General features: G+C 39.6%; 2 protein-coding genes across 2 annotated transcripts; both read left to right on the forward strand.

The window, feature by feature from the left end:
* The first annotated feature begins 4,603 nt into the window (after window positions 1-4,603).
* Window positions 4,604-6,300, forward strand: LOC125479000 (uncharacterized mitochondrial protein AtMg00810-like). Its single transcript, XM_048587948.1, has 3 exons — window positions 4,604-4,760; window positions 5,160-5,959; window positions 6,295-6,300. The coding sequence occupies exons 1-3, from the start codon at window positions 4,604-4,606 to the stop codon at window positions 6,298-6,300; spliced, it is 963 nt and encodes a 320-aa protein (XP_048443905.1).
* Window positions 6,301-14,049: 7,749 nt separating this feature from the next.
* On the forward strand, window positions 14,050-16,730 carry LOC103950066 (probable phosphopantothenoylcysteine decarboxylase). Its single transcript, XM_009361220.3, has 3 exons — window positions 14,050-14,229; window positions 15,542-15,886; window positions 16,106-16,730. The coding sequence occupies exons 2-3, from the start codon at window positions 15,545-15,547 to the stop codon at window positions 16,406-16,408; spliced, it is 645 nt and encodes a 214-aa protein (XP_009359495.1). The 5' UTR covers window positions 14,050-14,229; window positions 15,542-15,544; the 3' UTR covers window positions 16,409-16,730.
* The last annotated feature ends 4,956 nt before the right edge of the window (window positions 16,731-21,686 follow it).

Genomic DNA, 21,686 nt, shown 5'->3' on the forward strand with positions numbered 1-21,686 from the left:
CTCTCCGCGATTGATATGAGCACAAATTTATTTATTTTGACGAACCATCCAAGGCTCCAAGCCCAAAACTTTTAATTTACTCGAATTAAATGAGATTCATGCAGCTCAAAGACCAACAAACTCAATCTCACTACGACGTCGTTTAGTTAATGAAGCTAAGGGAAAGGCAGAAGCGAAGCAAAGGTGTCTGGCTTCAAGTCACAGAGAAAGAAAATAAAGCTGCTGTCAAGTTTGAAATTCCGTTTATTTTTCTGCTGTGATCATTCAAGATCTTCTTCTTCATAGCCTCATTGCGATTCGGGATCATGAACGATCACATTCACCAGTCCGGCGGATGCCTAGGGGTATGAATGATTGCCTTCATCAGTCCGGCAGATGCCTACCAAAACATAGGTAGAACGCATTTTTGTTCTTTCGGTCCGAGTTCACTTTGTGTTAGTGTAACATATACAGGTACTTCATGTATGCTCTGTACGTTTATGATTACTCGAGAAGAAAGCCGTTTACGTTAAAGAGACGACGTTATTAAGAGAAAGAAGAGGAGTAAACAATTGAGGGGTGGTCAAGCAGACGAGCCCAAAACACTGCAGCCAAAACAAGGAACAAAAAACATTAGCTTGAAACAAACATAACCCATGCCAGCCTTCCAATCTAAGCAAAGGGAGGAAGGCGATATACCAGCGAAATCATTTGAAACCGAAGACCAAAGGGCTAGCTGATACTAAATTTTATCCCAAAGCTTTGCATAACCAGCGCCATTGGAAACTTTCAAGCATTCAGAAGGACTGAGCACACAAAAGCGTGTATCAATTTCGCCACAGAGTAATCTGCAAGCTGCATAACGTTTTCAGGCTTACATGGTGAAATATATAGCATACACATTTGGGAAGAAAGAGGAAATTTGCAGCGTTGCCCCATATCAGAAAGTACAAGGAAACCAGAATAAGTTTCCGGTCACGACCAAGTGCTTCGAAACTGTGAAAAAGTATATATACAATCAGCAGTGTACAAAAGAACTTTCAAAGGACAATGAACATAAGAATCAAGTATTCAAGAAAGCATTAGATTTGAGATTACCTATTCCATAAAGTGCTTATCCGCAAGTGTCTGCACCATTCAATATAAGAATCCAGAACTTTAAGAAATACCTCATTCATTGCCTTCTCGTCTATTCTCTGCACACGAAAAATGTACATATATCAATAAAATTCACATCCAGAAGACTATTTCCATGCCCATACGTCCCATACATCATCAAACGAAACATTGGGTAGGATTAGGTGTACGTACAGTCTTTCCCTCGCTTACAACAAGGTTTGTTTCGATTATTTGGAACAAGTACTATTGGAAGAAAGAATGGCAACTAGGGTTAGGTTAGGTTGCATGTTCACCGTACAAAGGATTTTAGGGTGATAGATAGTGTTGTCAATTCCCTTAATTCAAGGGATGTGTCTCTTGTTGTCAATTTCCTCAATTTGTCTTATTTGTCTTGTCAATTCCTTTAATTCAAGGGATGTGTCTTATTTGTTCTTTTTTGTTAGCTTTAGACGTAAATCAAGGAGGGATAGGTAGTCTTGTTTTCTTCCCTCTAACACATATATATTGCTATCTCTTGTACCTGATTGTCTTATGATGAATATACCATTCACAAAATTCAATATGGTATCAGAGCAGTGACCCTAACCGGCCTGTCTCTGTGGTGTTCTCTTGAGAGATTTGTGAGCTTCTTGTCCTTCAATCATGGCTGAAGAAAGCTTAGTAAATTTGGAAGGAGACGGCTTTCATGCTACTCCACCATCACCACACTCAGATATTGATATCAACTCAAATCAACATCTTAGTTATGTCTTGCTAAATGAGTTTAACTATCTTCCATGGGAGAGAGCAGTCTCTCTTGCTCTGGGAGGACGATCAAAGCTTGGTTATGTTAATGGTGCTATTCCAATGCCTGAGACTACCTCACCGGAGTATGATGATTGGCTATGCAAAGACCAGTTGGTCATGTCGTGGCTACTCAATTCCATGGATAGTAAGATTGCAGAAATTTTTAGCTATGCTGAATCCTCCATGACTCTTTGGAAAAATCTCAAGGAAATGTATGGAAATCAGAACAATGCGGCTAGAGTGTTTCAGTTAAAGAAGGACATTGCTGGTTTGCAACAGGAAGGGAAGCCATTTGTGCAACATCTTAGAAAGCTGACCACTATGTGGAACGAGCTGAATGTGTATCGACCACACACCATCGACGCTGCTGTGCTAACTAAAAGAGCCGAGGAAGACAAAATATTCCAACTCCTAGCAAGCCTGAGCCCTGAATTCGAAGATCTTCGAAGTCATATCCTCATGAATCCCAACCTGCCTTCTTTTTCAAGTGTGTGTGCCACAATTCAAAGAGAAGAGGTTCGAAGGAAAGTCATGACCTTGGACATGAAGGCAAATATACCAGAAGCTAGGGCTTACTTCTCTAACCAAAAACTTGGTGAGGAGAGAGGCTACAAAGGAAAGAAAACTGGCTTAAAATGTAGCCATTGTGATGCTGGTGGGCACTCAAGAGACCGATGCTGGATTCTTCATCCAGAGTTAAAACCAAAGTTTCCTAGGGATAACAAAGGTGTCTCGAAAGGCTCGTACAACCCTTCTTACAAGGCAAATCATGTTGCCACAACTTCTTCTGATGGAGCACTGAAGTTCACCACTAATCCAGCTGCACTGATCAACGAGTTTGCTATGTTTCTTCACAAGAAACAAGGTCTTGGAGATAGTGAAGGACCACTAAATCAGTGTGACAACAATCAAACTGCACTACTAGGACAGTTTGCTGGCTTCCTGGCTGGAAATGAAGGCGTGGTACAAAGGGACATCCTAGGTATCTTACACTCCTTCTCAACTGCTCTCAACATTGGTAATGTGCATGATTATTGGATTATAGATTCTGGAGCCACTGATCATATGACTAACAAGTCTACAAACTTGCATAAATTTGAAAAATTTTCTATTCCATCTCAAGTGTCAGTTGCCAATGGAAAAAAATGCTATGGTTGTGGGAAAAGGAAAAATACATTTGATCTCAAGTGATGTCGAGTCTGAGGCTCTTTATGTTCCCTCATTCCCTTTTCAACTTTTATCTGTTAGCAAGATCACAAACTCATTAAATTGTCTTGCCATTTTCTCTCCCAAAAATGTGATCTTTCAGGATGTAGTCACCAAGAAGACGATTGGTGAAGGATTTTTCTTAAATGGTCTCTACTATCTTTCCAAGCATATTCAAGTTCCCAAGGTTTTTCAAGTCACTTCAAGCTTAGCTCAAGAACAACAACTTTGGCACCAACGTCTAGCACATCCTTCTGAAAAAGTTCTATCCACCTTGTTCCCAAATATGTGCAAAGTTACAAGTCCTTGTGATGTTTGTCATTTTTCTAAGTTTACTAGATTACCATTTACTTCCTCTTTGTCTAGGGCTAGTAACCTTTTTGAAATCGTGCATTCCGATGTTTGGGGACCAACTATAGAGTCTTTTGATGGATACAAATATTTTGTAACTTTTGTGGATGATTTCACAAGGATTACTTGGTTGTATCTTTTGAAATTTAAAAGTGAAGTGATGGAAGTTTTTCAAGATTTTCATAGACTTGTGGCAACCCAATTTGCTTCAAAAATTCATATTTTACGATCAGATAACGGCACAAAATATATGTCTCATAACATGTCACACTACTTGAGCATGCATGGTATATTACACCAAACAAGCTGTGTTGGAACACCTCAACAAAATGGGGTGGCCGAGAGGAAGAATAGAGATCTACTTGAGAAGACTAGAGCTCTTATGTTTCACATGAATGTGCCTAAGAAGTTTTGGTCTCAAGGAGTCCTTACTGCGGCATATCTCATCAATAGATTGCCTAGTAAAGTGTTGAATTTTAAATCACCTTATGAGGTCTTGAAAAATAGAAAGATCAACTTTTCCCATTTGAGAGTCTTTGGGTGTACATGCTTTGTTCACATTCAAACTCAAAATCGTGACAAGCTAGACCCAAGGGCTGCCAAATGTGTCTTTCTAGGTTATTCATCTACCCAAAAAGGTTACAAGTGCTATAATTCAACAACTAGAAAAATGGTTGTTTCAAGGGATGTTAAATTTGAAGAACATGTTCCTTACTTCTCACAATCACTGGATTACTCTAGACAGGGGGAGCATTTGATGGACTTATTTCCTTTTCCATATCCAAACGGAGAAGATGCAACATGCACTCCTAGTGATCATGTGACGGATGATGTTAACCTTCATTCGGTGGAACATCTTGAAGATGAAAACCCTTCCTCATCGGAGATTCACACTGCACCCTCCAGTGATCCTTCCAACCATGATGTTGTTCAAATACCTGTAGTTCAATCTCCTACAGTTCGTTGCAATCCTGCATGAGAGAGGAAACTTTCATCCAAGTTGCATGATTATGTGACCTACACTGCCAGGTATCCCGTGACTGATGTTATTGATTATAGCAAAGCCTCATCTTCTTTTGCTACATTCCTAAGTGCCATTAATGAAGCTCGAGAACCTCAAAGTTTTCAAGAAGCCAATCTTCACAGTGAGTGGAGAAATGCTATGGCAGAGGAGCTTCAAGCCCTCCATGAAAATAACACATGGACTATAGTGAAACTTCCAAAAGGAAAGAAGGCAGTGGGGAGTCGTTGGGTGTACAAAACTAAGTTTCATTCAGATGGCACAATCGAAAGGAATAAGGCTCGCTTGGTTGCTCAAGGTTTTACACAAACCTATGGCGTCGATTATAAAGAGACATTTGCTCCGGTGGCAAAAATGAACACTGTTAGAGTATTGTTGTCGGTTGCAATTAACAATGCATGACCTCTCTTTCAAATGGATGTTAAAAATGCTTTCCTGCATGGTGAACTTGAAGAAGAGGTTTACATGAAGCTATCCCCAGGTCATCCTCAATCAAACAATCCAGAAATGGTGTGCAAACTCCATAAATCCATTTATGGTCTCAAGCAAAGTCCACGTGCATGGTATGCCAAGCTTAGTCATGTTCTGGAAAGGGTTGGTTTTTGTCGAAGTATTGCGGATTCTTCCCTATTTGTTCGTTCCAGCTTAGTGGGTAAACTAGTTGTGCTCATTTATGTTGATGATCTAATTGTGACAGGTGATAATATGTCAGAGATTAATGCTCTTAAACAGTATCTCAACAACAAGTTTGCTATCAAGGATCTTGGCACTCTCAAATACTTTCTGGGCATCGAGATGGCACACTCTCACAAGGGTTTCTTCCTCAACCAACGCAAGTATGTCATGGATCTTCTTCACGAAGCAAAAATGACAGATTGCAAGCCTGCTCGTACCCCCTTGGATAGCAACTTGAAGCTAAAAACTCACGGTGATCCAGTTCCCAATTTAAGTTACTATCAAAGAATGGTTGGCAAACTCATTTATCTGATTATCACACGTCCTGATATATCATATGTTGTCAGCATTGTTAGCCAGTTTATGCACTCTCCAAGTATGGATCATTTGAAGATTGTTCATCGTGTGCTACGTTATCTTAAGGGTTCCATTGGTAGAGGAATTCTTATGCGCAACAATAGTCACACTCAGATCTCAGGCTATACCGATGCTGATTGGGCAGGCAATTCTCTCGATCGCAAGTCTACCACTAGGTTTTGTACGTTTGTGGGAGGCAACCTAGTTACCTGGAAAAGCAAGAAACAAAGTGTTGTTGCACGCTCTAGTGCAGAGGCAAAGTATCGTGCTATGGCGTCCACTGCTTGTGAACTTATTTGGCTCAAAAGCCTTCTGTTGACTTTAGGTTTTCCTCATCAACAACCTATGTCCCTACACTATGATAATCAGGCCGCGATGCACATTGCATCGAATCCTGTATTCCATGAGCGAACTAAACATATTGAAGTTGATTGTCACTACGTCAGAAATCAAGTTCAGTCCAAGGTGATCGACACTCACTACACGCGCAGTCATGATCAACTTGCGGATATTTTCACAAAAGGATTACCCTCTGCTGATTTTCAACGTCTTTTGTTCAAGCTTGGATCAATTAATCCCTTTGATCCAGCTTGAGGGGGAGTATTGGAAGAAAGAATGGCAACTAGGGTTAGGTTAGGTTGCATGTTCACCGTACAAAGGATTTTAGGGTGATAGATAGTGTTGTCAATTCCCTTAATTCAAGGGATGTGTCTCTTGTTGTCAATTTCCTCAATTTGTCTTATTTGTCTTGTCAATTCCCTTAATTCAAGGGATGTGTCTTATTTGTTCTTTTTTGTTAGCTTTAGACGTAAATCAAGGAGGGATAGGTAGTCTTGTTTTCTTCCCTCTAGCACATATATATTGCTATCTCTTGTACCTGATTGTCTTATGATGAATATACCATTCACAAAATTCAATAAGTACCAAATGAAGTGACCTAAGCTTCTCATGTAAATATTTCTTTCAAATATTTTTTTTTTATCAAATTTCTAGAAATCATGACTTAAATTTTACAAATATCAACACAAGCACGTCGTTCAGGAACTGAACAAATTCTTCAAATTTAATTATTGGAACTACTTGCTTCACAAGCCATATAGATGAAGCTGATAAGACGTAAATGCAGCAATGAATTTACACAAAACTTCAGTCACATGACATGACATGAGCACAAGAAGGATGGTGAGTTAAACGATCCGAAGCATTCACTGGATCTGACCTTAATAGGTTTACAAAGTTGAGATTGTGCATTTCCAAATGTAAGAACAACATTCACTATCTGGTTCCTGTAAGAACAACATTCACTCTCTGGTTCCTCACATTGTCTTTCTGAAAAATTAACTAGTACCACATTTAAAATCCATAAGAATAACAATTGAAACTGAAGATATAGGCAGTGTCGTATTTACCATACCACAATAATAACGGATATATTACGCTTAGGGAAAATATAGGGAAACGCAAACCTGAAAACCAAACACACATTCCAGAAGATCAAACATGTCCGCATCTCGTTATCTGGATAGCTCAAAATTAGCCGGAAGTCTGGGGAATTGATTGGTATACCCAAGTGCAGATATTGCTCCTCTAACCTGGGGAGATTAATCAAACATTCAAAAAATTTCGTCACGAGTAACTTCAATGGTATGGCAGATAAGATACAGAGTGAAAGTAACAGAACTCTTGAAGGGAATGAAGAACAGATGGCGAGACAAATATAATTCAGATGAAACCTACTTCTGGGCAAGCTCCAATTGCGTTGATTAATGATGGTGCTTCTAGAAGGACATCTTTGTAGGCTGTTAGCTCCCCAGATAATGTTGCATCGGTGTTTTCAACTCTTCGTAACTGGAAACCGACAGATAATTTCATCATTACTCTTGATCACCCAAAATCAACTCGAATAAGTCAATATAAGACGAAATTTGAGGACAAATACCTCCTCTGTAATAAGTTTTCCGACTCCATTAGGATCGGCATCTTTGCTAAGTGCCTTCATCACCTCAACTACAGTCCTCCAGATAGCCATTGTCTCTTTAATTTCTAAACAACTGAGCTCCAATATGAAACAACAAAAGGAGTAATAAATAACATATTATATGAGATTCTTGTTCATCAAACAAAAGATATGATATACATTTTACCAAAGTGATTCACATTCATTAATTTCAACATGCCAATCTCCGTAAGTATGCATCGCATCTCATCAATGTAGAACATAACACACAAAAATTTGGACAGAAAACCAACAATGTTTTCTGTTAGAAAAACATGTATTCTACTAAAGTAAATAACGGTGGCCATACTTGCCAAAGTAAGCACTAAAAGTTCCAGATTCCCGCCATGTTAGTTCCTGTCTGTGGATATCACCAACTCGATGTAGTCGTGTGTAGCGCTGGTAAAATTCCCAGAGGTGCTCAATATCACGACGCTGATCTATTTGACCCCCCATGTTTTTTTGCAAGTCTTTGCTGAAACGAAGTTCCAGATACTCATATCTTAAAATGTTAACCATAAAAATGGAAAAGAAATAAAAGAACACCTATGCCATCAACACAGCCTTAAGTGATACCTTGATTACGGTCATCAGTCCAACCTTAAACTGCAGAACTCCGATGCCATCACTTTTCGGGTCCAGATTTTGCGCCATACCATGCGCCTGCTCGCACACTAACATCGCAACAAGCATCATATTCCAGCTGAGGAAAAAAAAAAAAAGGTCCGAAAACAATTTTGATTCTACAGTATATTGAAAATCGGTTTTATGTCAAAACAAATACTACTGAAAGCAGCTGCACATTGAAGAATTCCAATCCTTCAAACGAATTTCAAGTTCGATAGCATGGCTCACCACGAACATCACCAATAGGTGGGGTATTATCATAAAATGTCAGGAGTGGTGGAGTCTCTCGTATGCAATATATATTAAACTTGGATCCAATCTATATTTTTGAATAATATGATCTGCTGCAATTGCAGCAGAGTTTTATACACAGTTTACTACACACGCATGCAAATAAACAAAACAACTGGAAGTGGCATCCTTGCTGTCTATGAAACATCAGTCAGTATACACATGCAGTGGCCTTGCTGTCCACTATGCATGTGTCCTTGTTGTTTAGAATAATCATACATCCTTAACATGGGAACCATATTCCAATCTGTAAAGCACAGTGGAATCTGTAAAGCACAGTGCACTGCATGTGGAGCATCTTTAACACTCCCCCTCAAGTCGGAGCATGAATGTCAATGACGCCTAACTTGCCTAGATGCGTTTGAAAAATAGGCGCACGCAGTGGCTTAGTAAACAAGTCTGCGACTTGTTCTCCCGTTCCGACATAGGAAGTTTTAATTTCTCTCCTTTCAACCCTCTCACGAACAGTGTGGCAATCGATCTCAATATGCTTTGTGCGTTCATGATACACAGGATTTGCAGCTATGTGTAAAGCCGCTTGGTTGTCACAAAATAACTTTGCCGGTTGGGAATGCTCAACACGTAAATCTTTCAACAAATATCGCAGCCAACTTAATTCACAAGTAGCTGCAGCCATGGATCGATACTCCGCTTCAGCAGAGGAACGAGCTATTGTAACTTGTTTCTTGCTTTTCCAGGACACAAGTGACTTTCCAAGGAAGATACAATAACCTGTCACTGATCGACGGGTAATGGGGCAACGTGCCCAATCTGCATCACAGTAACCGATTAAATGTAATTCACTTTGGGAAGAGAACATTAAGCCTTGTCCGGGTGCTTCTTTCAGATATTGGAGAAGGCGATGTGCTGCCTTAAGATGGTGAAGTTTGGGTTCTTGCATGAACTGACTGAGATTATTTACTGCATACGTAACGTCTGGCCTTGTAATGGTGAGATAGATCAGTTTACCAACCAAACGTCGATATCGAGTCGGGTCCTTGAGAGCATCACTACCTGTTGTTGTCAACACTAAATCAGGTTCCATGGGTACCTTGGCAGGTCTTACTCCAAGCAAACCAGCTTCCTCCAATATATCCAAGGTATATTTACGTTGGCAAATGGAGATCCCAGCCTTGGACCGTGCAACTTCGACACCAAGAAAATATTTTAATGGTCCGAGATCTTTAATTCGGAAACAACCACTAAGAAACTTCTTGAGTCGACTAATGGCTTCCTCATCATTTCCTGCAATGATCATGTCATCAACGTAGAGTAATACCACAGTAATAGATTGTCCACAGACCTGAGTGAATAACGAGTAATCCGTACGGGACTGTTGGAAGCCAATTTCTTGAATGGCAGATGAAAAACGTTGGAACCAGCTGCGAGAAGCTTGCTTGAGTCCATATAACGATTTGTGGAGTCGACAAACCATGGTCTCCCCCTGTCGACGATATCCAGGAGGCGGTATCATATAGACTTCTTCATGCAATGCACCGTGAAGGAAAGCATTTTGGACATCCATTTGATGAAGAGACCAGCTGCGAACAGCAGCAACAGTCAAGAGACAGCGGACAGTAATGAGTTTAGCAACTGGAGCAAACGTCTCTTTGTAATCAATCCCTTCGCGCTGCGTGAACCCTTTGGCGACAAGGCGGGCCTTGTAGCGTTCGATGGTACCATCGGAATGGTACTTGATTTTGAAGACCCATTTACAGCCAATGGGTCGTTGGTGAGGAGGGAGGGGAACCATAGTCCAGGTGTGATTGGCTTCAGGGCTTCAATCTCAGAGTTCATGGCTGCAAGCCAGTGAGGGTCATGACGGGCCTGCTCATAAGAGGCTGGTTCAACCAAGTGAGAGATGTTGTGGACAAAAGAGCAGTGAGCAGGAGAGAGATGAGAGTAAGAAACATACCATTGAAGGGGATATCGGGTGTCGGACATGGTGGAAGAGATGACGCTGCGCTGAAGCAAAGCAGCATGATGTGTCTGGTAGTCACGAAGATGGGCAGGTGGGTGTTTAATGCGGTCGGAGCGGCGAAGAGAATGAGGTTGCGAATGTGAGGGAGCAGATGCTGGCGAGGGAGGGATGTCTGGCGAGGGAGGGATGTCTGGGGGTGAAGGAGTGATATCGGCAGTGGGAAGGAGGTCAGGAGTTGGAAGGTGTTGAGTTGAGAGGAGTGCAGGAGTGGGATCGTCATGAGGGATAGGTAAGACAGGGAAGTCGAGGTCTTTTTCTGGTGGTGAGGTAGCAAGGGGGAAAATATGCTCATGAAAGATGACATCACGAGAAGAAAAAACGCGTTTGCTATCAAGGTCATAAACACGGTAGCCCTTTTGGCCAAGGGGATAACCCAGGAAGAGGCAGCGACGAGCACGAGCATCAAATTTGTGGGAGGGGGTAAGGTTGGTGGCATAGCATAAACACCCAAAAACCTGGAGATGAGAGTATGTAGGTAGTGTCCCATGCAAGAGTTCATAGGGAGATTTGGGGGAAAGTAAGGGTGCTGGAAGGCGATTGATAAGGTAACATGCAGTTTGTATACTCCCCCCCCAGAATTTTAAGGGTAGGTTAGCTTGAAATCGTAAGGCACGGGCAACGTTCAAAAGATGGCGATGTTTGCGTTCAACTACCCCGTTTTGTTGAGGGGTGTGTGCACAGGTGTGTTGAAAAAGGGTGCCATGAGTGTCTAAAAACGAACGCATAGATACAAATTCTCCCCCATTGTCTGCACGAAGGGTTTTAATGTCACGATGAAATTGGGTTTTGACCCAAGAAAAGAACGAGTGCAACAAGGTTTGTGTATCTGATTTAAATCGCATAAGATGAACCCATGTGAAACGGGTAAAGTCATCTACAATGGTGAGGAAGTAACGTGCCCCAGAGTGTGTATGGATTTTATGTGGCCCCCAAATATCACAGTGGATCAAATCAAAAGGAGCAACTGATTTTATTGAACTGGAAACAAAAGATGAACGAGTTTGTTTTGCTAAAGGACAAACATCACAAACATGTGTAGAATCAAAGATAATTTCTGGGATAGTCTGGGATAAAGAGTGAAGGGGAGCCGAGGATGGGTGCCCAAGACGTTGATGCCAAAGTGCCGAGGTACGTTTGACATGGTGAGCGAGATGAGGGTTTTGTGTTGGAGTGAGGTAGTAAAGTCCATCAAACTGCTTGCCCAAGCCAATCATCCTCTTCGTAGCCATGTCCTGCACAACACAAAAACCCGGGTAAAATATCACAATGCACTTCAATGCCTAGGTCAACTTACTCACAGATAACAAATTCACATGATATTGTGGCACATGTAAAACTCCATCAAGAGTTATCTCGGGGGACAATTTAATGGACCCAATGGTTTCAATCGCAGCCTGTCCGCCATTTGGTAAACCAACAAAATCATGTTGGGTTTTAGTGTGATTATGGCTGAGTGATAAGTGAGAAACATGATCTGTGGCCCCGCTATCCACGATCCAATACAATGTTGGATCATAATGTGCAAAATTGCAGTTGGGTGTATAGATACCTGTTGCATGTGCAAGGGGCAGATCGGTACCATTCTTATTGCGAAGGAGAGCCATTGTGAACGTTGCATCAAATCTGTTGGAGGTTGTTGCTTTGGTAGCTGGCGACGGTAATGCTTCAACATTGTTGGAAGTTGGAGGTGCACGTCTATTTCTGGGCTGCACATTCTTCCCGTGCCATTTGTGTCCTTCAGGGAATCCAATAAGGAAAAAACAACGTTCGACTGGATGTCCTCCGTCACAGTAGCTGCATTTGAATATCTTCCGTGAATTAGGGTTGTTGGCACCATAGCCTCGTTTTGGTGCTGTCGAATGACTGGTTTGCATTGCATGAGCGATAGGTTCACGTCGATTTACCACATCCAATTGGCGTTCATGTTGAAGAACCAATCCATAGACTCGTCGTGTATCTGGAAGTGGGCTCATCATTAAGATAGAACCTCGTATGATTGAGTAACTCTCGTTCAGACCCATTAAGAACTGCATGACTTTCTCTTTTTCTTCCCTGTCTGCATGTGCCTTGGATCCCTCGCATTCACAGGCAATGGGCCCATGATATGATGCTAATTCATCCCATAGAGCTTTCAATTTTGTGTAATAATCTGAAACAGATAGCTGTTCTTGTCGGTGTTCGGCAATTTCTTGTCGAATTTGATAGATCCTGGAATCATTTCCTTGCGAGAAACGATCCTCAAGATCTCTCCATGCTGCTGATGCAGTTTTGCAGTAGAGTATACTGTGGGCAATGTTGCCCTGCACGGATTGCCAAATCCAGGACAAGACCATGTCATTGCATCTCTGCCAAATTGGATACTTGGCATCAGTGGTTGCGGGATTCTTGATTGATCCATCAATGAACCCTAGTTTGTTTTTGGCGCTGAGGGCGATTCGCATAGAACGGCTCCATTGTCCATAGTTGTGTCCATCAAGAAGTTGTGAGACTAAGACAAGACTTGGTGAGTCTGAATGATGCAGAATGAGAGGATCAGATACATGGGGTATCGTCTCAGTTGGTCTTTCGTCGCCCATGGTGGCTGTGTTTAATGAAGATGGACTGGTTGTGTTTGTGGCGGAAGTAGAATGAGCTTTCTAGAGTCACCAAGATCGGTGCTCTGATACCATATTAAACTTGGATCCAATCTATATTTTTGAATAATATGATCTGCTGCAATTGCAGCAGAGTTTTATACACAGTTTACTACACACGCATGCAAATAAACAAAACAACTGGAAGTGGCATCCTTGCTGTCTATGAAACATCAGTCAGTATACACATGCAGTGGCCTTGCTGTCCACTATGCATGTGTCCTTGTTGTTTAGAATAATCATACATCCTTAACGTGGGAACCATATTCCAATCTGTAAAGCACAGTGGAATCTGTAAAGCACAGTGCACTGCATGTGGAGCATCTTTAACAATATATTGTTTTGTTATATTTATTTTCGATGTGGGACTCTATCTCCAACAGGAAAACTGAATTGATCGCTGAAAAAAAAAGAGCATTAATTTGAAAAAGTCAAGAAAAAGAAGATCATGAAAAGTCCTTACAAATTCTTGATGCGTTGGGGTCCTCATCTTGAATCGCATCGGCAGCTTGCAAGATCGCATTGACACTGGTGATGGTAGTGGTGGTCTTCCCCAGTGACGACGGGACCGAACCCTGGCCGGAGCTTGTGGTGGTCCTCCCCAGCGACAGCGGGCCCGCACCCTGGCCGGAGCTTCTGAGCTGCTCCCTCTTCACTCGCACCAGCCGCTCCCAATTGTCGCTAACACTAGCCATCAAGGCATTGACTAGGTCCGAGTTGAATGGTCCGAATCAGTGAGAGCACCGAGAGGTTTAAATTAACGAGGGAAATTAATGTACACGACGAGGGAAGTGTGTGCGAAGAGAGACAGTGGAAATGTGAGGAAGATGGTGTCGAAATTACGTAATTGCCCTTTGAGATTTAATGTACACGAAGGAAATAAAGCGGGTAAATGGTGCCAAAACTCCTTTTCGAGCTGTGGAATCGAACCAATAGTATCGAAACACGTGTTTACACTTTACAATATCGGGTACACGTACCCGCCCAATAAAGATGAAAATACTTAAACGAAAAGTAAAAGAACATAAACACATCATTGTTTCGGACTTCGGAACACCTCTGGAGAGAGGCAGTACGAGACCGGTTCGCATCGCTCAAAGTCCAATACGCTGCGTTTCGGTCTCTGAACCCACCCGCCTCGCTGAGATTTCAGCTCAAAAACCCTAAATCGCCTCAAACCACACGCGGAGGGAACTCACCATTCCAAGTCAGTAACAATTTCTCACTCAATTGACGGAATTCTATCTCGTTTTAGTACTAAATCACATGCGATTAGATTCCAATTACACTTTAATGGATGCTAATTTTGTTTATTGCTTAATCTGTTTGTCTGAGTAGACAATTAGGGAAAATATATTCCTGTTGTAGCTGTAATTTTCATCATATTGTGGGGAATCGAACCTCGGGTGCAACGGAGAATGCTCTTAACTTACTGAGCTACGAGCCTTTCGCACATTGTTTCGAAATTTAGAATCTTTTTAGGAGTGTGGGTTTGCAACGGTTAGTTTTCTGTTAGTTTGTTATTGGGATTGAGCGGGAAAAGGGAGAGAGCATTCTTTTATGAATGCAGCAAAGGTGTTTGGTTTTAAGCCTCTGAGAAAGAAAATATAGTTATAATTAATTTTCTTCAGAGGCTTTCCCTGCTGCAAGAAAATTCCATTTTTATTATTTTTGTTGTGATCGTACAAGATCATCTTTTTTTGAGTTTTGATCGGGATCATGAACGATCACCTTCGTCAGTCCGGAGGATGCTTTTGGGTATGTTCGTTTTGTTTGGGAGCTTTAATTCTTCTATTGACATCTTTCGATTGTCTCACAAGTTTCTTTTGAAAATGTTCATGTATGTTGATTGTCGTGTTCTGGATTTATCGAACTATTGATTTCAGTAGATTTCTTGTATTGGTTATATGGGATCTGTTTGGAAGGAACCCATTTTATTCGTTCGATCTGAGTTCACTTTGCAGTGGTGTAATGTAACATATGCGGGTACTTCTTGGATGCTTTTGTATTTATGTTTAATCACAGAGGAAAATTGCTGTTCTCATATGGATAAAATTTCCCCTCTTTTTCTCATTGAATTGTATCTTGTATTGGGAAAAGTAAAAAGCTGTCGTTTGTAGATTGGAATTTTGAATCTTTTTAGTGTTAGCTTGAATTGGTCCACTATATACTCGAACGGGATGAATGATCATGTATGGAATATAAGTGGATATGTTTTTCTTGATCGAGTTTTTGTGGTGCAGTGAGCAAAGTTTGATGAACAATTTGTGTGTTACCTATATCATTGGTTCTGTAATGGCTCCCTCTTCCCTTAGGTGTTTTGGCCATGGGGATCAGGGGTTCAAATTCATTGCGGATTTGTCACTCTTCTTTCTTGAATAAATTGAGGCATTATGTAGGCACTTTCCAAATATTAGGTTGAAGATTTTATGCAAAGCCTGATATTTCTTTTGTTTTAAATTGTTTTGATTCTTCGGGAATCTAGGATATTTATGAACACGTTGATATCTTTTGAATAGGGTATGTCAAGCTCTGAACCTGCGAGTCCAGAGATTGAGCCACAAGCCAATCCTGCCCCAAGGAGGCCTCGGATTCTACTTGCTGCTAGTGGAAGTGTAGCTGCCATAAAGTTTGGCAACCTTTGCCATAGTTTTTCAGAATGGGCAGAAGTAAAAGCAGTTGCCACAAGAGCATCTTTGCATTTCATTGATAGAGCATCACTTCCCAAGGATGTAATCCTGTACACCGACGAAGATGAATGGTCTACTTGGAACAAAATGGGTGATAGTGTGCTTCACATTGAGCTCCGCCGTTGGGCGGATATCTTGGTTATCGCCCCATTGTCAGCAAACACACTAGGCAAGGTAATATTCACAATCTGGAAGTCTTGTGAATTTATGAAGTTGTTTTTGCTACAAGATGAGATAGTTGAGAATTTGTTTTACTAGAAACTGCATGTCTTATCAGCATGTTACTCAAACTATTATCATCTGTGAAACTTTCAATTTTATTTTTTATCCCTTCTGTTTCTGTTTCGTGGGAAGAATGAGAGATGGAACTAATGTCCCGCGTTCTTCTTGTAGATTGCCGGGGGATTGTGTGACAATCTACTCACATGCATCGTACGAGCATGGGACTACAGCAAGCCTTTCTTCGTCGCACCAGCCATGAATACCTTGATGTGGAAGAACCCCTTCACAGAGCGACATATCATGTTGATTGATGAACTTGGAGTTTCGCTCATCCCACCAGTCACAAAGAGGCTGGCTTGTGGAGATTACGGGAATGGAGCAATGGCCGAACCTTCTTTGATTTATTCCACTGTAAGACTCTTTTTCGAGTCACGAGTTCAACAAGGCGGCAATAACGTTCAGCAACCAGTATAATTGTAAACCTGCCATCTTGAGATTCGACAACAGAAATTTGACTTGAGGCCCGATGACAGAATCTGGCTTTGGCATCCATAACATGGTAGAGTTGTTGTTCCGGGTTCTTTGATCTCGCATTAGGCGCATTTTGTGTTTTCGTATGTGAACCGGGCTAATTATACATCTAGAATCCGTAGTAGTCGACTTCGTTTCAGCTTTTCACTCTCTGATTTGGTTCATGATTTGGTACTACATTAGAAGAATCTATGTCTGAATGGATTTGGTTCTAGCTTGTAATTTATCTATGAATAACTTCTTTTGAAAATTACATTTTCTGCAATTGGAATCTTTTTAAGTGTGGGATTGCTTTTGGAATTCTGCCAAAATTGCCTTACGAAGAATCAAAAGCTCTTTTGACGGTGTTTGGTTTGAAAAACTTAAAAAGTGCTTTTTGGATAAGCAAGTTACTTCGCCCTAGTTTGGTACTGATGTGATTTTGAAAAAAGTGGCTATCAAAAAAAGTTGGGAGATCTTTTTTGTTTGGTAAACATTCAGTTTCAGCTTTTTTTCACAGTTTTTGGTGAAAAAAAGCCAAAAACACAAAGCTGCAAAACCCAGCTTTGAAAAACCAGTTTTTTTTCACATTTGTTTTACATAAAGTTTATCAAACATTATAATACTGTTTTTTTTTTTTCAAAAACACTTTTACAAAAAAGTTTACCAAACATTATGCTGCTTTATTTCACAGCTGCTTATTCTCACAGCACAGCAGAAGCAGTTTTTTTTTTTCAAAGCACAGCAATACCAAATTAGCTCTTCCAAGTGCATCTTCGATTTCTAATAAAAAAAACGAGTGATACCATGCCCATTCACCCATCTTATTTTCTCACCAATGTTATTATTTTATTGTCACAACTAATATGCTATACTAATTTACGATCTACAATGAGGGAAATGATTCGAGAGAAAGGGTTGACAAGGAAGACCCCAACCGCCTAGGTAACCCACTACTTACTGATCTATATATTATATTGATTTGTCATCTATTTTTTAGTTATTTTTAGAGGAAAACTTGATATAAGTCTAATTGTTTTAACCAATAGTAGGAATAGTCTAATTTATTAAAATAAGTCCAATTCCTTAAATATAATTATTTAATTATCAATAATTATCTATTCAATGATAAGATTTATTATAAAAATCAAATTTCTTCCTAATTATCTCCTTGATTATTTCTTTTTATTTTTATTTTTTATTATTTCTTGTTCTTCCTCCTGCTTTAAACTCCATTTATATATTTTATTTTTAATTTTTATAATCAACCTATATCACAGGTTAATTATTTTTATGTATCTATGTCACATCCCAGCCCGGGTGGGACCACTTCTCGGGCCCGACTCCACTACCGTAGCACGATATTGTTCGTTTTGGGTTTGCCATTCCCTCACGGTTTTGTTTTTGGGGACTCACGAGCAACTTCCCAGTGGGTCACCCATCATGGGATTGCTCTAGCCCCCTTCTCGCTTAACTTCGGAGTTCCTACAGAACCCGAAGCCAGTGAGCTCCCAAAAGGCCTCGTGCTAGGTAGGGATGAGAATATACATTTAAGGATCACTCTCCTGGGCGATGTGGGATGTCACAATCCACCCCCCTTAGACCATCTCCAATGGTGACCTAAAACCTAAAAATATTTAGCCCAGAAACAGCTTTTCTACTTCAACCCTTCTGGCTTAAAATTTTAGCCCCAGATTATCAAAGAATGAATTAAGGCTATTTTTTTTTAAATTAACTTTTAAAAAAAAAATTTATGTTGACTATCCTAAATTAATTTTATGAACATTTTAACCTAAAAATATTTAAATTCCGATAAATTTTGAAAAATCACTAAATCAATACATGAAAATCAAGATAAACCACATAAACTTAATACCAACGACATTTAATAAACCACATAAACTTAAAAAATAAAAAAGACAATTAATAAACCACATAAACTTAAAAAATAAAAAAAACAATTAATAAACTACATAAACTTAATACAATCGAAAACTCATAGACTACATAAACTTAATAATGATATTCACCATCTTGACTTGGTGATGGACTTGGGTGATAGTCTTGAGATGAATCATCATCTTGAAATATACTCCTTGTGGCATTCCTTCGTAAAATTTCCTTTTGCTTACCACGTAAGTATCTCTTCCTCTCTGGAGTGTATTTGTCGAGGTCCTCCATTATCAAATTAGTTTCGTACCTTTCTTGCTCCCTATCCCCTTGTTCCTTCATACCCAAAAGCATTTGGGCCGATTCTTCTTGCCGACGGCACTGGATTTCGTTCATTATTGCCATTTCGCTAGCAAATTGTGCACGTGTCGGATCTTGGGACTTCCCTTTTCTCTTTGCTTCCTTTTGCTTATCTCTACCCGGGGGCCTTGCAAAAGAAGAAGTTGGGGTCATTTGTTCGACACCTTCATTGTCGGCAAAATTCACACCTTCATTGACATCATTTGGGGGTGGGGTTTCATTATGAAATAATCTTCCACATTGTTGGTTCGCATCGGTTCCCCACCTCGGACAATCCTTGAGGATGTTCCAAGCATGATGCAACTTAAAAGCTTGATTTTTTGGTGTAGTTCTTGTCTTGTAAATTGCCATTGCTTTGTCACCCTATGCAACAAATACATAAAAACAATTAGTTGCAAAATACTATTATGTACATGACAACTAAAATATCAACAAATAAACTCACAATTTCTGAGGCGCCCCTTCCACTAGGCATGTCAACCATGGCTCTCTCCAAACTTCTTTTCCACAAAGTGCATGCTTTGTTGATAATTTTCCACCGATCATAAACACCACCAACTTCACTTCGACCGGCGTTGGAGTTTTCATGGAACTTATCAACGATTTTACCCCATAAAACCTTTCTATTTTGATTGGTGCCGACGGCACCATCTTCACTAATCGAAATTCATGCCAAACATAAAGCAATATCTTCGTCAAAGGTCCAATTACGACCTCTAACATGCTCTTTTGCCATCTTGAAAATTCTAGAAATGAGAATAAATGATATAAAGAAAAATTAGAAGAATTGTAGGAGAAAAGTGAGTTTTGTGTGGATGTTTGAACAAATACATAGGTATTTATAGAGTTTTTGGTTGAATTTTAAGTTAAATAATTTTTTAAAATTATTCTAGCCGTTGGATTTAAATTTGGACCGTTAGATATTTTTTTTACCGTTATATTTAATTATATTTGATCTAAGCCGTTGGATTCAATAAATACATAAATATAAAACTAAAAAAAAAAAAAATTTTGAACCTGGACTGTTGGATTAATCAACGGCCCAGTTAATTGCACCGTTAGATATAAAAAGTAGCCGTTAGGCTACCTTTTGGACTGATTGCTGAGGGAACAGCCCACGTGGGGCTGTCGGCTGGAGCAGAAGTGCTGGCACGTGCAGCACGTGGGCAAGTGACGGAAGGAAAGTGGGCTTTACAGCCCGTGTTTCACTCACAACAGGTATGGCCCATAATGACTTTTGGCCTAAAAACGGGCTGGTATTTGGCCTTCTTTTAAGTTTTGGGTTTTAGGTTTTATTTAGCACATGGGTTGGAGAGGGTTTTGGGGGGGAAAAAAAGGGGAATTTTAGGTTATAAGCCATTGTTGGAGATGGTCTTAGGGGCCCGACGTTCTCGTCGGCACACACGCGACCAGGGTTAGGCTCTGATACCAAATGTCACATCCCGGCCCGGGTGGGACCACTTCCCCGGCCCGACTCTACTACCGTAACACGATATTGTCCGTTTTGGGCTTACCATTCCCTCACGGTTTTGTTTTTGGGAACTCACGAGCAACTTCCCAATGGGTCACCCATCATGGGATTGCTCTAGCCCCCTTCTCGCTTAACTTCGGAGTTCCTACGGAACCCGAAACCAGTGAGCTCCCAAAAGGCATCGTGCTAGGTAGGGATGAGAATATACATTTAAGGATCACTCTCCTGGACGATGTGGGATGTCACAATCTATATGATAGATTATTTTTTATAATCAATGTGTCACAAATTAATGTGTCTTGCATGTAGGTATATTATGATTTTTCCTACCTTTTAGTTAACCGAAGTGTTATTTGCTGACTGGATTTGAAGGCTTTGTGCTTTGAAGTCAAATTTGACATCAATGTCAAATTTATTTTTAATTCATTTTAGGGAAAACTTGATATAAGTCCAATTTTTTAAGCCAATAGTAGGAATAGTCCAATTTATTAAAATAAGTCCAATTCCTTAAATTTAACTATTTAATTATCAATAATTATCTATTCAATGATAAATTTTATTATAAAAATCAAATTTCTTCCTAATTATCTCCTTGATTATTTCTTTATTTTTATTTTTTATTATTTCTTGTTCATCCTCCTGCTTTAAGCCCCATTTATATATTTTATTTTTAATTTTTATAATCAACCTATATCATAGGTTAATTATTTTATGTATCTATATAATAGATTCTTTTTTATAATCAACGTGTCATAAATTAATGTGTCTTGCATGTAGGTATATTATGATTTTTCTTACCTTTTAGTTAGGTTTCATATCTCGCTTACAGGTATAATATATATTCATATATTTGTTACTTGAGTTAAGGTAGAATGTTTTGTGGATAATTTATGTTAGTATATTAGTTTTTGTTGTTGTAAGATATTAATTAGATTTTTTGGAGTTGAAAAATGCATAATATTAGAAGATTTTTAATTGATTTTTAATATTTTAAAAAAAATTTAAAATGAGTATAAAAGAAATAAAAACATGTAATTGGATGACTGGACTCACTCCTAAAAACCATCTATGTAATTAGACCTAGATCTAAAAGCCCCTATTTTTAGTGGGTGAGAAAATAAAACAGGTGAGAGGACATAAACATCACGTCCTTCTAATAATAGATCTTATAGTAAAAGCGATTATGAGCATAAATAATTTAAAATGGGGTCATATGATTATGAATACAAAGACTCGTCCGAATGTGCTTTAAAAATAACTGAAAATGCTTTTAATGAAATTACTTTGAATGCTTTTTAGAAAAGACATCAAATATTTATTCAACTGCTTTTTCAGAATTCACTTAAACTTTTACTAAAAATTGGTTTTTAGTTCTTAGACAAGCATCTCAAACAAGCAATATGATCGCCTCTTTCGTACCTACATTTCTTGCGCTATAAATTCGAACATAATTTATGCAAAAGACTCACATCACGTGAGTGTCCTATAGTTCTTGTTTCGGTTGCATCCATGCATATATTT

Source organism: the organism of the source record quoted next, unplaced genomic scaffold (assembly GCF_019419815.1).
Source record: "Pyrus x bretschneideri cultivar Hongxiangsu unplaced genomic scaffold, Pyrus_bretschneideri_v1 Contig27, whole genome shotgun sequence".
Taxonomy (NCBI): domain Eukaryota; kingdom Viridiplantae; phylum Streptophyta; class Magnoliopsida; order Rosales; family Rosaceae; genus Pyrus; species Pyrus x bretschneideri.

Excerpts from the sequence above, each read along its gene's own strand:
- LOC125479000 (XM_048587948.1), top strand. The coding sequence starts at position 4,604 with ATGGCAGAGGAGCTTCAAGCCCTCCATGAAAATAACACATGGACTATA. Across the intron at positions 4,761-5,159 it reads GGCTCGCTTGGTTGCTCAAG|GTGATAATATGTCAGAGATT; the intron begins GTTTTACACAAA and ends TAATTGTGACAG.
- LOC103950066 (XM_009361220.3), top strand. The coding sequence starts at position 15,545 with ATGTCAAGCTCTGAACCTGCGAGTCCAGAGATTGAGCCACAAGCCAAT. Across the intron at positions 15,887-16,105 it reads CAGCAAACACACTAGGCAAG|ATTGCCGGGGGATTGTGTGA; the intron begins GTAATATTCACA and ends TTCTTCTTGTAG.